General features: G+C 38.8%; 1 protein-coding gene across 1 annotated transcript in view; it reads left to right on the top strand.

Moving 5' to 3' along the window:
• The window catches only part of LOC124142033 (QRFP-like peptide receptor), a 95,486-nt gene extending 78,219 nt beyond the window's left edge, over positions 1–17,267 (top strand). Inside the window, exons 5-6 of the mRNA XM_046510280.2 lie at positions 484–609; positions 12,592–17,267. Of these exons, the coding sequence (XP_046366236.2) occupies positions 484–609; positions 12,592–12,846 (381 nt within the window). The 3' untranslated portion in view covers positions 12,847–17,267. The remainder of the gene's footprint in view (positions 1–483; positions 610–12,591) is intronic.
• Positions 17,268–17,582: the final 315 nt, after the last annotated feature.

Genomic DNA, 17,582 nt, shown 5'->3' with positions numbered 1-17,582 from the left:
GCACAAATGCATTTATGTGATTCATTTTTGTTTTTAAGGGAACATTGTCAGCTGTGTCATCAAACATGATTTTAATACGACGTAGTACCAAAAAGTGGAATAATATCTTTCGTATTGGCATTTGTGGATGCACTATTATCAAGATATTCATCACATAGAAATGAAACAAACATCCTACATCCTTTTGTGTCTGGACACCGTTTTTATGTTCAAAAAGTTCACTAGCAACTACAGAGAGATCATCAATCTAAGAGGATTTATTTTGTGTTTCTTTTCCAATTCAACAAACTACTTTTTTCAAGAATATCAAAATTACATTGATAAAACAAAGTTTGAATGTCGATGAAGATCTATTTGTTATGTGTCTTAATTAAGTTTTCAGACAATACCAGTTGTACAATTTTCATAATTGATTGACAATATGTACATGTGAAGCCAGATCACAAAGTTCCGTTTTAATGAATGTAATGTTTTCTTTTTCAGGTTATCAAAATGCTAATAACAATTATTATAGTATTTCTCCTGTGTTGGGGGCCAAAGCTTATTATACGGATATTGCAAAGAAGGAATTCAGGAGCCTTGTGGTATCAGTCTGCCCTTATTACAAAGGTGAGTATGTTACTATGTAAGCGTGTCAATTCTTATGCTTAAGCTACTTTAGTTACGATGGTAGACTATGTTTTTTAACTGATTATTACTTAATTTTTCATTTTGCTAAACGTGATCACCGACAAAGATCGTACATGTCCAGGACCTATTTCAATACTGTTAAACTCGTTCGGGAAATTTGTGAGACGTTGACTTCAACAAAACAAAACAACGTAAGACCCAATAACCGGCTCGTAAATAGAATGGAATTAGAGTGTAAAATATCCCCTTGTTTTACGGAATTGACTTTTGTTTATTTATATCAGTATGTCAACAATATACATGACATTTGAAGGTTATATACAGCCGTCTTGTATGACATGTTTATTGCGTACAGTTGACTTTTCAAAAGAAGTTGTATAATCTTAACGAACAGACTCGATCGCCAAGGAATAATGAATAATTTATCAAACTTTTCGGCCTCGCTTTAGATAATAACGATCGCCTAAGCATAAATAACTTTTGTTGTAGATATGAAAAATGTTTTGATTTCATAATTTATATTATTATACTCCTCTGGAAAAGAAACACATTGGTGAGATTAATATACTTTTTATATGAAAGTTATAAACGCATAAAACGATATGTAATTAAAACACAAGTATAATATCGATGATGATGGAGTATGATATCATTTGGAATTAATAATGTCATTGTTTGAAGTGTCAAAACTCTGCAACGATCTAATGTATTACCCAAACATAACAAAACGATACGTAATATCACATGAGAACCACATGATCGATCTATGTGCATGTTCCGCATGTGACACATCATGACTTGACATATAAAAGAGTGGGATGATATCGGTTGCCAAACCGTTGCCTGCAACTCATGCTCTGGAATTACAGAACAACGTCGTCTGTCGATTGGAAGAAGAAGAATCGCAATCAGCAATCAGAGCATTCAGTGTGTTCCACAATCTCTCGACTTTGGTATTGTATTAACCACATGGGGCAACATCAGCAGCAATTCCATGATGCCATCAGTCCCGACAGTGCGGAACAGCCTTCGCGAGGCACGTTATGGAGCCAGATGGCCTGTCAGAGGTGTTATTTTGACGCAACAAGGTCGTCCACAGTACAAGACCATAATTTCTGTTTTGTGGGCTAATGAAGGCATTTATTCCAATCCCTATCTATATCCGTCCAGGGATGATTAGGCCCGTCACAGCCAGACAAAAATCATGAATTGTATTATGTAAATAGTCAAGACGTGTATTTCAAGGGAAGATATTATCCCTGTAATATGGTTCGACGATCAAAGCTAACGGTTCCATTCCGTAAGGTGGTGTTCTCGGGAGATATTAAGCACACATATTGTGCATGATATATATCGCTGTCAATCACATTGTCAATATGCCCTTTTACATTCATCAATCCATGCTTCAACAAGCTCCAAACGCTACCGGCTAGGTATTCTAATATCAAGCCTGTCATTTCTAAATGCCGAGATTGCAATTACCTCTAATATTGCATCAATGAGACAGGCGGAGAAAAAGTCAGAGGCATAAGAACACCGACCTGACGAATGTCCTGATGTGATCAAGAGGATAAGGGGTAACATTTTTAACTCGATGTTAGCATGGTAATCTTATTCATATGCGAATGTTGCACTGTCGGGGTAAGCGTGATGGACAGTCTTAAGTAATGCATGTAGGTAGGACGAGATACACTTCGACACAGTACAATGAAATGCACAGTATAATGTATGTTTCAGTGCACGTCATTTACTTCGCTGGAATAAGTGAAGTTTTCAAGCTCAGCGAATCCTCTTTGAGTGAGGATTTGGTCTAATATTTTGCTCATTATTTCTCTTTGTTGTAGCAATAGGGCCTAATAAGGGTTTTCTTCGTTCTTTGATGCTAGAAAATATGACCGCGCACTATCCCCATCCGCATCTGCAACAATGAAAGGGATCCGTTTTAGTAAAATAACATCATTTCCTTTGAACTTGGTTCTTATCTCTGTCCTTACAGGCTACTCGTTGATACATCTTGAAGCCATGATAACGTATTGCTGTAAAAAAGTTGGGACGTAACAAAGACATTCTGTCTTTCACACGATTATACTCAGTCTGACATAACATTGGACATGATTATGTAGGTGAACCCCGTGGTAGTGCTGGAGTGGGACTCCGAGATATCAGAATGGTTTGGTGTCAGTGAGTCCGCCGTTACCCGACTGATTGTGTGTCATTACTGATTTTCAGTGACCTATATATTTTCAGCACTTGTCAGCAATAATCGAGAATGATATATCATTGGCCATTAAAGTTTAATATTTTTTCATCCCTGAAAACATTGACCATCACTTTGTTCGCCCCGTCTCTGAATACATCACTCCCAACGGGGATACTGATGTAGAATTAGTCCGCGACTCTGTATGGCTTGTTCGGAAAGTCGACTAAAATGGAACTGTGACTGAGCTGATTGCGTGCTCATTTTCTCAGTCACTGGTTTGCCATGTTCAAACTCGAGTATTTGCAGGCCGTTTTAACAAAGCCAGAATATTGTCCTCTTACAAAAACTTCTCACATTTACGAATACATGCATCACGCGCCTGACAACGGCAACAGTCAATCATTGCATGTATCTAAACATTTAACATTCCTTTATAACCTTGGGAATGAATAGTTTTTCATACTTAGATCTATGCATGAACTCCCCACAATGCTGTATGACAAGAGGAGGGATGTTTTCAACTTACCAGTAGTCAACTTTTCCTTTGAGGCGAGCAATAAGTCAACAGCTCTAGCCTTGAGTGTCAACATTTCACAACGTTTTAGGTACAATACAGCATGCACTTCCTACACAGATTTCGAAGAGCGCCATAAGACTCGGTCCAGGGTTACAGCATCCAAGGCCTCAGTAAATGTTTCAAAATAGAACAGACATATAGAGGACACCATGCATTGACGCATCACTGACAATACTGGTGTCCAATGCAATTCCCTATTGTGACTTCATCACCAGCATCATTATTAGGGGCGGTCGCGTAGCCTAGTGGTTAAAGCGCCGAAGACCCGGGTTCGATTCCCGACATGGGTACGATGTGTGAAGCTGATTTCTGGTGTCCCCCGCCGTGATATTGCTGAAATAATGCTAAAAGCGGCGTTAAATCAAACTCACTAATTATTATTTATTATTATTTTTATTATTATTATTATTATTATTATTATAATATTTGTAGTATTACTGCCTGCCAACGCCGTCGGGATACGACAGTATACATTTGTATTGATTTATAGTCCGGGTCTCGTTCCGCAAAGTGCAACAACTATCGTACTATCGTAAGTACGAGTCTCAAACATAAACAACAACAGTCGAGGTACTACGATTGCTTTGTGGAACGAGGCCCAGGTTAGAGCCACCAGCCACATGCATGTACTACCTTTGGTCGGCCACTACGACATTTGTTGTCGAACCTTCCTGCCGTATAAGCCCTACAGGGGCAACCTAATGAATGTGTGACTAAACTGTTTGTGTGTCATCATGCCCCCGTGGCGTGGGGCCTTGATCATACTAATCATCACTGTGTTCGCAACCCTCGCATTAGCTGGAATATTGTAACAATTTACTTTACTGTTAAACAAGATTCTCAGTTACATGTGATGACGGTGTGAAAAACAGTCTGACACTGCATATCTACCTCTTATTTATCTGAGTACAAATACCAATGCTCTTATTTGTTGATGAACCCTTGCTCGCCATCTCTGTTACAAGGTTGACCTCAAGCCTAGGAATGGTACACGAAGCTTGTTTGCGCATAACCACGCGTCTCTTACATACAGTGGCAGCCATGACCTGTCTCGAATGCTTTGTTAAATGTCAATATTGAGCACCATTGATCGGGGGAAAGCTTGCTATTGGCTTCAAGCTGTAATTAAATTTCCTGCTGACTTGTTGATTTATTGCGCTTGAGATGAAAATTTAATTTTATTATCTGATGTTATCCTGCGGGGTATGGCGTGGCAGTTCCATCGGTCACTGCGCTAATGGCCATGCCAGTGGGTGGACGTCGTGGCAGATACCCTTTCCCTGACCTCTGCTGTCATGAACCTGGTCTAGGGGTTTGTTTACACTCACACATGTCTCTATATTTGCGTTGTCATGGTGATTGAAGTGCCTGTTGTTGTGAGCACACCGTTCTGTGATTAATGTGATTGTGATGAAGTGCTATACTGTGAGTAAATATCATGAAGTTATATTAATATTCCATTTCACAGATATACAATATTCTGTAAGAACATCGTCAACATTGTCATATTACTAATTCCTAGAAGGTTTTCTGTACACCAGAGCGCTTAAAATTCGCTTACTGTATCCGGCTGTGCGTCACAATGAGCTGTGTGACATCATTTTCGTGACGTGGAATGTAGACACTCAAGACGCTGCACTCAACCGTAGCCACTTGATATATTCGCTCAAACCTGAAGAGGTAATGACAGAATGGTTACATTAAGGCGGGTAAATCTATATGTCACCTACATGCTGTACATTGAAAAACACAGTAACAATGTTTATCTCCTAATAATTCGATTCCCGGTTCATCTTCATTACTGGTATACTTGATAACAAAGGGGGACACAGTTATCTAAGCCACCGCAATTGGCTGTGAAGAGTTGCGTCCTAAGGCGTTCCAGGAACCTCTGATCGCAGGTTCGAATACCAGATTCGCCGCGATTATGCTTCTAGGTTTGTAAGAAATATATTCGTGGTGTACGTCTAAGACTTGCATTACTCAGGACTTTCCTCCCATATGAAGCTGACACGCCGTGATATGACTGAAAAACTGTTCAAAGTAGCGTTAAACCCAACTCACTCGCACACACCTCCATACAACAAAACCGTCTTAGCAGCAGTCCGACCTTCACCACCTTCTTGCGATGGTCATAACGTGGTGATCGTTTCAGAACCTGGTCGCAGCTCTCTTGTAAAATGCATTGAATCGCGTGGCTACGTTTTGGAAGCAAGGCAAGACCACGAGAAACTGATGTTGTAAAGTAGCAAGGAAACACAAAGTCCTTCGCCACCGTACACTGTTAAAAATGACAACTTGCCGCCCTACCCGTCACAGATAGAACTTAATAAAGGATGCGAAAAATAACTGCTGACACATCAATCAGGTTGTTAATGAAACCTTGCTCAAATATTGAATATTTGCAATTCTGGCTCATTCACTCGAACTTGGAAAAGATATTGGTGATAGGTTCATATCTGATTGGCAGGACAGGCACAAGATGCGCAACTCCAAGCTGAATCGTTAAGTTGTCATGGTCGTCTTGTCCTTGTTTCGTCTCCCAGAAACATCAATTATGATTTTTCACACATGCACAATTTGGACAATCCCACTTTTATGAGGCTAACACGCCTGTTGAAAGCGACTTAAAAGCTAGACCCACGTCTGTCATATTGCTATGACTAAGTATTATTTACGTACACACGCAAATAGGCACCGTACTAATTCCTACATAAAATGTCAAGGTTGTTCAGTTTTATAACAGTCAATGTTACATTTAAACAAAATAATATTCAAGAACGCACCAAAACATCATTCATATTTCTTAACTAAACATTTTAAATTAATCATTGGATGCAACACTGTAGTTTCAATCTCTTTGAAGCAAAGATAATTGCGGTTTTATTAAACGCCTCAATAGATGCACAGAAACTATATTAGGAAGCTGACATTTTTACATGCAATGACATTTGAACGACAATAAATCCATCTTAGTTTATTTTTCATTCATCTTTGAGAAATAGTTAGCTGTAATTTATTAAGGAGTCAATGAGACCGGGGAGGGCGCTGAAACTGCTTCTGAATAGAGATAAAATAGATAATTGTCGGTGAAACTTAATCAAAGAAGAGTAGCGGCTTTGTGCTCCTCTATCGGTCTATCTCGGCGATCATGCGTACGTGTTAACTGAAATAAATGTATTTGAACTTGTTTCTCCCGGTTCACGTTTCATGTGATAGAGATCTTGGTTTACATTTATACATGACATGTATGTAAGTTGTTACCGACACCTAATACAGTTTATCAGTGATAAACACATCATGCCTTGTGATGTTTTATCGCAAATTTCACATTTGTATTGTCAACCTTTGTTATCCCTTGTTTATTCACTGGAATTCGCCGAAGGGATACGATGGAGTTGTTATTACTGCCGCGCATAATACTCGATAACATAGAGGGTTTGGCCCCCCGTAGAATTTGGGTAGGGGAGATAACTGTTATCAGTTGACAAGAGATTCGAATAATTTAGAAAACGCAAGTGTCCGGATAAGCGAGGTTCGACTGTACATGACATGTTGAAGTGACGTCGGTCTTGAATAATAAAGAAGACGACAGGTATTACATAAAACGCTTCAGCCGAAAAGGACCAAGCTGTTTAAGGTTACGCAATTCGTCATGCAGAGTTGTGCCCCTTAGCCATGCCAGGATTCCCCGATCGCGGGTTCAAATCCCATTTTTTTTATATAACACATCCGCTCTGGGGAATCCGGATTTAAATGTGTTGTAACTTATATGTTAATCAGGTTCGATGACATGTTTGATAGCCTGTAATCGTACCCCGCCGCGTGGGGCGTTGCTCATTATCTCAATCACTAGTTTGTCTATTCCAGTTACTATTATTTACTGGCCGCCGGGTTATTGATGGAATATTTGCTGAATTTAAGTAAAAGCAAACAACAAAACAAACGTTTCACCGCCATTCTCCTAGGGTGGCCAGGCTCGCTGACTTTGTTGATGCATATAATCGTATCCCAATTGCATAGAACGATGCACATGATGTCAATCACTGAATTGTCTGGTCTAGACTCGATTATTTACAGACCGCCGTCATATAGTATGAATATTGCTGAGTGCGGCGTTAAACAATCAACAAACAAACATTTCCGTCAGTTTCACCACCTGACAACGTCAATGTCCCGTGTAACAGTGAACTTCACGCTCTAATGACGCGATATAACTGAACCTATGGTAGAGCAGCGTTTAACACGACTCGTCCACTAACTTCCTAGGGTACGGATTGACCAGCGGTCAAAGACAACCCAATTCGGCGTGAATAGTCGCGTCCCTTCGAAGTTTTCCCCAAGGAGCTAAGAATGACATCGACTGCACCCTGATCCCTGGACCGGGGTCATGATGTAGCGCTTTGAGCACGCTTTAGGGCATGGGTTCGGCACAATATTATGTCCATGCTACAGCAAACACGCCGACAATTAGATAACATTTCAAAGCTTTATAATGCATTAAGCTATATTACACAGAGGGACGAGTACGTTTGGTGACGTTAGTTTGGACTATAATCCCTGAGAATACATACATTCGGTCAGTTTTATTTATTTATAACCGTCACCGATGTCTTGTGACATGTAAACATGTACACTTAAAGATTTGTATGTCTCAGTTCTTGAAGGATGCAATAAGTTGTTCAAGAATAGAATGACAAAATAGACAATCGATCATTCATTTACTTCCATGTAAAATCTATGTCACTTGATCTCAGGGGGCACGGGTGGACCGGTCGTCTAAGACACCACAATTTGCTGTACAATTAATGGGTTCGAATCCCGGTTCGCCTCGATTATGTTTCCAGGTTTGTCAGCACCATAGCCGTGCTCGAGAGTTTCACCAAAGTGGTAAAGGTCTGAGTTCTTCATCACTTCGGACTTTCCTCCCACATCAAGCTGATACGTCGTGATATAAGTGGAATACTGTTCAAAGCAGCGTTACACCCAACTCACTCACTCGATCAGAACAATAGATAACTGCAATTTGTACACATTATATTTAGAAGTAATTATCTCCAGGCAGGAAGTCTGACGCCCATTAGCTGGGCATAAGTTCATACAGAACAGAATACAGAAATGTTAGGGAATTGTTCATATAAACAACCTTTCCTCATCCGAGAAACATGTATGCAACTGCTATAGCATCTTTAACTCCCATTATTTCAGACCTTTTATTTATTGACAATGTTTGAAATGTGTAGACGCTCTTGTGTCAAAAACATGCGTGTTCGCTCAACAGAATCCTATTCTTGGATTTAGGTTGAGCGGGTTGGGTATACGGACGGATAATGACGCACTTCGTTTCCTTATTGCACTGTCTCCATAGACTACATACATTCTCCAATGTATGTTGTTAGCGAATTATACTGTTAGACACCCCAAGGTAATATTAATATTCCACAATCAGTGCGTAAATGGGCGTTCAAAGGGTGCAACACTATTTGGTTATTGTCCAGAAAAATGATAAATTTGATTGTTATGTTTGATATAGGGTACATAATAATCAACTAGTTTAAACATGACTGTATAGTTTCATGTACACGTACTGTCAGACATGACCAATTGCGAGTCATATTGGGTAGTAAATGGCTATGACGGATTGAAGTTTTAGTTGAAAACCCTCAATACGTTATATGTTCTTTAGTTATGTAGTTATTTATGTTAGTATTTATAAGCACATGTTCTTTCGCATTCTTGTTACCATGATCAACAAATATTAAGTAACTTAAAACGAGGAGCACCCCCACTCCCTTCCCTCACCCCCTCGCTCACTCACTCACTCAAACACCCATTCAATCACTCAAACCCCCTCACTCACGAAAGCGTCGTTTCGTTCGTGAGAGAATACACTGACACCGTAGCAATAATATTGTTATATTACTTATCTAAAAGTCTCCGACCAGTTTATCATCCATCATTGTGGCCACCGGATCCCCATTTCAGTCGGCTCGTGTGTCAGGTATAAAATGATCCATTCATATAATTTTCACCGCAATTTTGCCTTTTACGCTCAACGAAATCTTTTTCTACAGATAGCTGAGACTTATTCTCTAGCCTTGGCGGTCTTTTTTATGTACGTGAACAAGTATACGTATTTCTCAAGCATTATATCATAAAGATGTGATGTTTTGTTACATGTATATGCAGTGTATGAACAGCATAATTGTTATAGTTACTTATGAACAATTTCTGGTAATTTTAGAACTACTCCAAGCAAGTGTCTATGCGTGAATTCCTCGTAACTCACTGAGTACAGTGTTGTCCGGAATTAGGGGGGGGGGGGGGGGGGGGGGGGACTCGTATTGTTCCACAGATCAATCAGTAACGGCCTCCCCGCACAAGTGAAGACTGCTAGAAATGATTTGAATGTAATTTAATGTCTTCAGTCGGCACCTTTATACACCCTGTTCATACAACACTCGGGTCACAGCTGAGGCCCAGACCGGTCGAGTCTAGGCCCACCTAGAAACCTAGAATACAGCTAATATGTGCGAAATAAGGCTACTCACTTTGATCCTAACTCGATTAATGAACACCAGGTGGCGCTGTTTGTTATCTCTGTCATGACGTCATTAAGACATGCGCACCAGCTGAGAATAGGGAGCAAGTATACCCACGTGAACAACACGAATGTCCATATTAAACCAAATGGGTTGTCTGCCAGAGATATAAATGCTGACCTTTCTTTGCTATGTAGAATGTGGACGTAATCTTGTGTTCAGATGACTGTGCCTGGATAACCTTGATCACGCGGAGGTTAAGTCTATGCTCTGGTGACTGACAACATTCATACAGGTCTAAACGTTTAGGATTTATAAGGATTTATTTAAACTTCGAAATATGTAACATCATCTGATACATAATAACTGTCACATTTACATTGTAATACGTGAACATTCATGCATTTTTGTTATACCTGTCGAGAAAATTTAAGGATCTTAAGATTTTTAAAGCCACCAATACTACCAAACCAACAGTAACTATTTCTCTAAAGAGTGTCGAGTTTGGAAACCCAAGGGAGGCCTGTGTTTGTTTGAGAACTCTATGAGGCACATGTCTCCCGAGAACAGTGGAATATTGAACCTCGATACCAGATTATCTGCTGAAACATAAACATATAATACTAATTTAAAAAACAAAACAAACTAACCTGGATACAGCGAAAGTCATATTTCGCATCTTCAAATTAAAATACCATAAGCCTATATTTTCAAAGTCCTTGTTAAATTCAAGTAATGGACTATTCGTGCACAGACGTTTTTTGTAATACTATTCGTTTCCTTTCATTATGTTCCATTCTGCTCCTTTCCATTCCGGTACGTCAAGTTAAAATACAATTCTATTTTTTATGAAGGGGCGATGTGGGAGCTAAGTGTTTACAGTCTCGTCACATCGAAAACCCTGGTTCAATTCCCCACATTGATATAATTTCCGGTGTCCGCTGTGATAAAATATTACTAACAACGGCGTAAACCCCCTCCCACTCACTCACTAGTCTACCTGATATGCTGTACAAGTTACAAATGCATGCGTAGCATCGCCAAATATTTGTTTATCCCCCGGCACACTGTGGCATTCACATAAGATCAAGATTGTAATTCCGCCCTCGCCGTTTGTCTACAGTGTAGCTGGTTGTCTAACACGTGTGTGTGTGTGTGAATGTGTGTTGTTACACATACTATAGAGATATACACAAAAGGTGTTATTGACGTCCCATAAAATGAAGTATTTCAACTTAAAATGTGTGAGGTGAAATAGGTCGCGTCCAAAGTTAGTGCACTTACATAGCCACATGCATGTATGTGTGTGTATGAGTGTTTGTTTGTGTGTGTGTGTGTTTCTTTGTGTTTGCGTGTGTGTGCGTGTGTGTGTGTGCGTGTGTGTGTGCGTGTGCGTGTGCGTGTGCGTGTGCGTGTGTGTGTGTCTACTTATACTAGTTCGGACTGATGCCGATTTATAGTGCTAGTCCACTGAGATACCATGCCGCAGTTTAACATGAATATATAATCAATATTACAGCATTTCACTGCGGGGAACGATGTGGTAGGCACAATAAATCGGCTTCACATGCAAACCACTCTCTACCTGGCTACCAGATCACCCTATTGAAAATGAAAAAGCAATAAAACATTCCTGCAAATTGATTAGATCGATGAATATATCAGCTTGAACATATCTGCAGTCAAGTCACCAAAGATGAATACTTTATCTGGAATTTGAAAAATGTACCGTACAAAAAATAATACATAATTAATATTCTGTTCAATGTCATTTGACAAAGTCTTGGATCATCGGCATTTCCTGTCACATTAACCCGACACATCATGCTACATGTATAACTGAAATATTCAAATATTGCTAAAAGCGGCGTAAAACCATACTCACTCACTCATGTTTGTATATGTAACGCCACGAACGGCATTATTCCAGCCATATTACGATATGTTGTAAATAATCGCCCAATGACAAGCAATCAACCAAGTCACCGAGCCAAAGCAGGCAACGACACTCTGCAGATAAATTGATGCCACGTCAGTCTAGGTCGAACCGTTTCTGTTTAAATCGAGCAATGACATTCTGCAGATAAATTGATGCTGCGTTCATGTGTTTCTTATATGCTCGTTATAAATATCCATATGTGTAAATTGAAATTGACAAGGACGTAAATACGTTATTAATTACATGATGTTACTCAACAGTCAGATATGCTGCTGATATCATCATCCCTCATCTCGTGATCCAGGACTTCGTAGTTACTTTACCATAACTGGGCACGGATGGCCGAGTCGTTTAAGGCGCCGCAATTCGCTGTGCAGAGTTGCGTCCCTTGGGCACGCCAGAAACCTGTGATTGTGGGTTCGTATCCAGGTTCACCCTGAGTATGTTTCTCGGTTTGTCAGCACCATACCTCTGTTGATGGGTTTCAACAAAGTGGTAAACGTCTGAGACTTGCATCAACTCGGTCTCCACATTAAGTTGACACGTCGTGATACTGGAATACTGTTCAAAGCGGCGTTAAACCAAACTCACCACTCACTATTATTAGGGTCAACTTTTAATAATGTTGTATAACCAATAATAAAAAATATGATTTTGAATAGGTTGTAAATGTCTCTAATGATTTCAAACTTCTCTTTTACAGATTGTGTTGGACTGCCTTCCGTACATACAATCGTGTTTGAATCCCATTATATATGGCTTCATGTCCAGAAACTTTAGGAAGAGCATGCAGACAGCATGTCGGACATATGTGTGTAAGGAGTCGTATACACATTCATGTCTTGGCAGGAAGTTGTTGGGGTCCGACTATGAGTTGGAATCAAGAGCAACGTGCTCGAACGGTACAATACACACTAAAATTTCCCTGAGGACAAAGAGTAGTTCCTCTGATGATTGACAACTCGCCGGCTGTTCCAGGGTGATGTACCGTAAATGCTGTCTAAGTGATGACGACGACGCAGAGCGTGTTGACACATTAGCTTGAGGTACAGTCTTCGGCTTAGGAGCGGATACGGATGAACCCTGGGATAAGCGTAAGATCAGTTGATATTGTGGAAAAATTTCTATGATAATGTATATAACATGTTTCTGAATCCTGCAATCCGGATGATCTTGCAGGTATGGAGGGATGAATTGCGGTTGGTCGTGGTTGATCGCAGGGTCTATTCGTGCAAAATTATCATCGGACGGGAATGATCATTGGATGATTGCGGTCGTGGTTGAACGCTGTGTCGAATCACAGAATGATCCCTGGAAGAGAGGTTGTTCACGGCATACCATGTCAGAGCATACACAAGACCAGCTTTCTATCCGAGGAAGGATATTTAATTCTTGATATATGCACAGGCGAGGTATTCCGAAACCATTTTTGGGGAGAGAAAGACATTCACTGTGACGAACAATGCATCTTGATGTTAAAGATAATGAACTGCACTATTGGTTGACGTCAAGATTGATTAAGTGTAGGATGTGGACATCATTGCCCAAGAAGCTTGTACATTTTTCCACACTGAGAGACGGCAACATGTTGTCCATGATTATTGTTTCGATAGCACAGTTTCACAGCTAGATGTAGAGGATATTTGGTTTCGGTTACCAGAGATTGCAGAGATGCTTTGGGAAGACATACATCTAGTTCTGCTAATGTGTGGTTCTACCTCTTCATCACACTAGTCTGAGTGGACGATAGTCATCTCTGGTGTGGGTTCGAATCCCGGATGGGACTCAATCCAAAAGAGGTACGAGAATCTGTACTTTACAAAAAAGGTGTTATTCCAAATATAACATTTTTTACATTTGACCACTTTCTAAATGACATGGGGTTGATAGTCATCTCACAAAAACACGATTTCTGTAGACGTTGGCTGTGCCATCACAATGCTATCTCTGAAACGAATTTCATGTCTGTACATATAATCATACTTTTGAACATGTCCATTAAAGTTACCGAATACTGTATACCGTAATGTGTGATTAATTAGGAATAAATTGGTGTCTTCATTTCACAGAAAAAACGTTTTGAACATATTCTTCACAACCGTTTGACTGTACATGTGTGTATTAATCCATTTAGTCAGACATATGAAGCTTAGGTTCTTTTTTGTGAAATGAGCTTGGCAAGTACACTCAGGCACGTTTTGATAATGTGTGTGAGGTAATATCCATTGTAAACTTTTACAGTTTGAGAAAAAAGGTGACAACATGGTTTCAAAATAGCGTATTTCATGTACATGATACATTGATGTTTGTAGGTCGATTGTAACTGTTATTGAGACCTTATCACAATAGTCAATTTAAATGTACCATGTAAATAACACACTGGCCTTGAAAAAAAATATGAATATGCATATGCTCAAAACTTATCGATATTTGATCTTATTTTAGTGTTCCACGAGTATTTTCTATGACTATATTAAGAACGGAATATATTAATATTTTTAATTCACTAAGTACATGTAGTTTAATTGCTGACGTGTTGCATAGTACTTAACTGCAATGTTAACATGGCCTTCTCACTATGCATTTAGCTGCAATGTTTCTTTTGTAATATGGTTGGTGCCTGAAATACATATAATCAGGTGTGTGTAGATGTATGTCATACATAGTTTTTTTTCTCTTAATACGGGTTCAGTATTATTAGAATACAATAACGATCAATCTCCTAACGAATGGTGCTTAATCAGTACAACAATCATTCAATAATGACACAAGCCAATAATATGAACGAATATTTCATGTATTTTAAAGTTTCTTTGAGAGGCATTTAGAAGTTGGAGTACTAAGTAAGGATAAGATTAATGGACGAACAAATTCCTTATTACAATTAGGAGCGACGTTTCGGTGTTAGAACCTACACCGAAACGTCGCTCTCAATTGTAATAAAGAAGTAGTTCACCTATAAATCTTATCCTTACTTTTTTTAAGTTGTGTAAATTGAAAGTACATGAACATTATGTGGGTGATTTGCAGTAGTATTCTTGTATATGAAATGCAGGCTCAGCAAACGCAAAAGTCAGAATAGTTTGGAATGTTGATAGATGTCTAAAGAAAGTCTTCCCGACTCTGGTGGGGGGAGCACTGATGTCAAATGTACATCGAGTTTGCTTGTGACCCAACATGACGTATTTTATCAGAGGGCAACCTTATCTACAGGCTTTTTCCAGTCCTTACTAATAACCTTCTCGTGATGGTGTTCACTTTCTGCATTCATAATAAGTATATATAATGCCGCAGGTGTTAAATGTTGTTTTAAATAGGAATGTGGGTGGGTAAGTGTCAATGCTGTAAACATTTTCAATTTATCAGGTCGAGTATGTTCCCGTGTAGAAATGTCAAAACTGTACATAAGATTCATATAACTTCATAAAATTATAATGTTTATAAGATTGTATGAATTTGTAATGTTGTAATCATGAAACACTTACATTCTTTGCAGTAAATCACTGCAATCATACCAGTGAATATAGAAATACTTGTTGTCGTTGATTTAAGTCTGCGTATAAAACTGCGTTATAGTATATTTGTTATTAATTAAACACTTCCATTTTGTCTTAATATGTATAGATGTGTTAAGATCACAACTTCGATTAGATTAATTGATCAAATTGGTAACTTTAAGATTATGCTTAGGTTTTGTCAGTATCTGTATGTATATATACAAAGGTGCATATGTGCGCGCGTGAGGTGCATGTTCATGTATATGTGCGCGTGAGTGTATAAATAGGACTCGCTCAAAAGAGGAAGGGGCACGAGGTTGATTCAGTGACCACACACACACCATTTGTAATTTAATGTGGAGCTGCTGAAAAGATCATAAGAAAGGACAAGATAGGACGTGGTCCTGTTTTTGGCCCACAAGAGCGAAACCTTTTAAACATGTTACGACAGTTATCAGATATGTTCATTTGAATGTCGAGAACTAAACATTCAACAATTGCACGTTAGATGCATAGATGATAAAAAAATGTGCTGTTAATTTTTTAGGTTTTCATGAGACGAATTTCAAATATTTTTGTATTATATATCTTGGGTTACAGACTTGTTCATACTTACATTATTTTTTGAAGTTCTTGAAATCTGCTTTATTCACGCATTTTCTCCATAGATGTATATATGACCATACAAAAATTCAAAAACTGTACAAAAAAGCTAGTTGTCGGCAATTTGAACATATCTTTCGTTCCATTATTTGAAAGTTTTCCGCAGTTGGACTATATTACATTTTCAGTGGTCCAACAAGGGCCCTCACCCATCCTCCTCATCCATCCTCCTGGTGTTCGAACTGTAAAATATACAGTGAAAACTCGTTAACTTTCTACGTTGTTTATGCCGATGTAATTTTGAGGCTCTGACAGAATTAGATGGCGCTCGTCCATGACTACACATACCTCGATGCATTTTCGATTCGAACGTTCTTGTGGTCAAAACGTTCGAAAGCCCTGGTTCGATTCCCCGCGTTTGTACAGAGGCCCATTTCTGCTGTCCCCGCGATATTGTTGGAATAAGCGGCGTACAACCCGTAAAAAATTTCCTTACATGTCGATATAAATGAAGATTTAAACTATACCCCATACTGAGTTCAATCAGAGGCCAAGGATGTCCATAATTCGTAGACACCTAATAGTAGTAATCACATGTTTTATTACACACATTAGCCACATAATGTCCGCATATCTAACGGTATTTGGGGTTATTTAACATATATGAATACTTAACTTTAAATACATGAGGAAGAGTGGTTCTTTCGAAAGCAGGATAATACATATCAGAAATAGGTGTGTCCGTACAAATATGTACCAGAATAATGACCTCGACAAAACTTTCATACTTTCTTTACAATATGTTGTATTTGAAATATATCAAGACTTGTTCATTTTTTTAAGTGCAAAAAGAATTATATCATTCAAAGATAAAGTAATATTGTACATATCAACTAAGGCCGCAAATAAATAGTTGTTGAGATTGATGTCCAATTGTTAAAATTGCAAGTTGACATGTTGAAATAATGACCATGAATAAAGTTAATCTATAATGCATCTGGAAACAAAGCGCTCACATAAAGAAGCAGGAAGAGTTACTTCCTTTTGCTGTCAAGGCTTTTTCTACTTCTTTTGATTAGCTTTAAGGCGTCATAAGAATGGCACGAGACAAAAGAGTAAAATGATTTATTTTTGTCTTCTCTCTTTGGTAATGTTGATCTGTTAATCAAAGTTTCAACCAAAGTATTGTTGTTACGTTTAAACATGTGTCCGTGTAGTCACCAGAGTCTGTGATACATCTATTTTGTTCGTTTTATTTGAAAATAAAATGTTGTGTGTTTCACTGCGTCTGTTATTCTTTGTGAGTGAGTGATTTGGTTGAACAGTATTCCTGCTATATAACGTCTAATGGGGGAGGGGGAACCACGAGTGCTGTAGTGCTGACAGGCCACGTATCATAATCGGGATGAACCTCAGTTAAGTTCACATCGACTTAACGCGGGTCCAAATTCCTTGTGCGACTTCACGACTTTGTAGATATTGAGTAAATATAAACTTTTCGTTCCATTTCGAAATAAACATACATTTGGATTGCTCTATGGAGGTGCGGAAAGAAGGTAGTTCTATAAATACAGATCTCAACTTTGATCTCAAA

This window comes from Haliotis rufescens, unplaced genomic scaffold (genome assembly GCF_023055435.1).
Source record: "Haliotis rufescens isolate VD_foot unplaced genomic scaffold, xgHalRufe1.0.p SCAF_2, whole genome shotgun sequence".
Lineage (NCBI taxonomy): Eukaryota > Metazoa > Mollusca > Gastropoda > Lepetellida > Haliotidae > Haliotis > Haliotis rufescens.
Note: the sequence above shows the minus strand (reverse complement) of the source record. Positions and strands in the feature narration are given on the sequence as shown.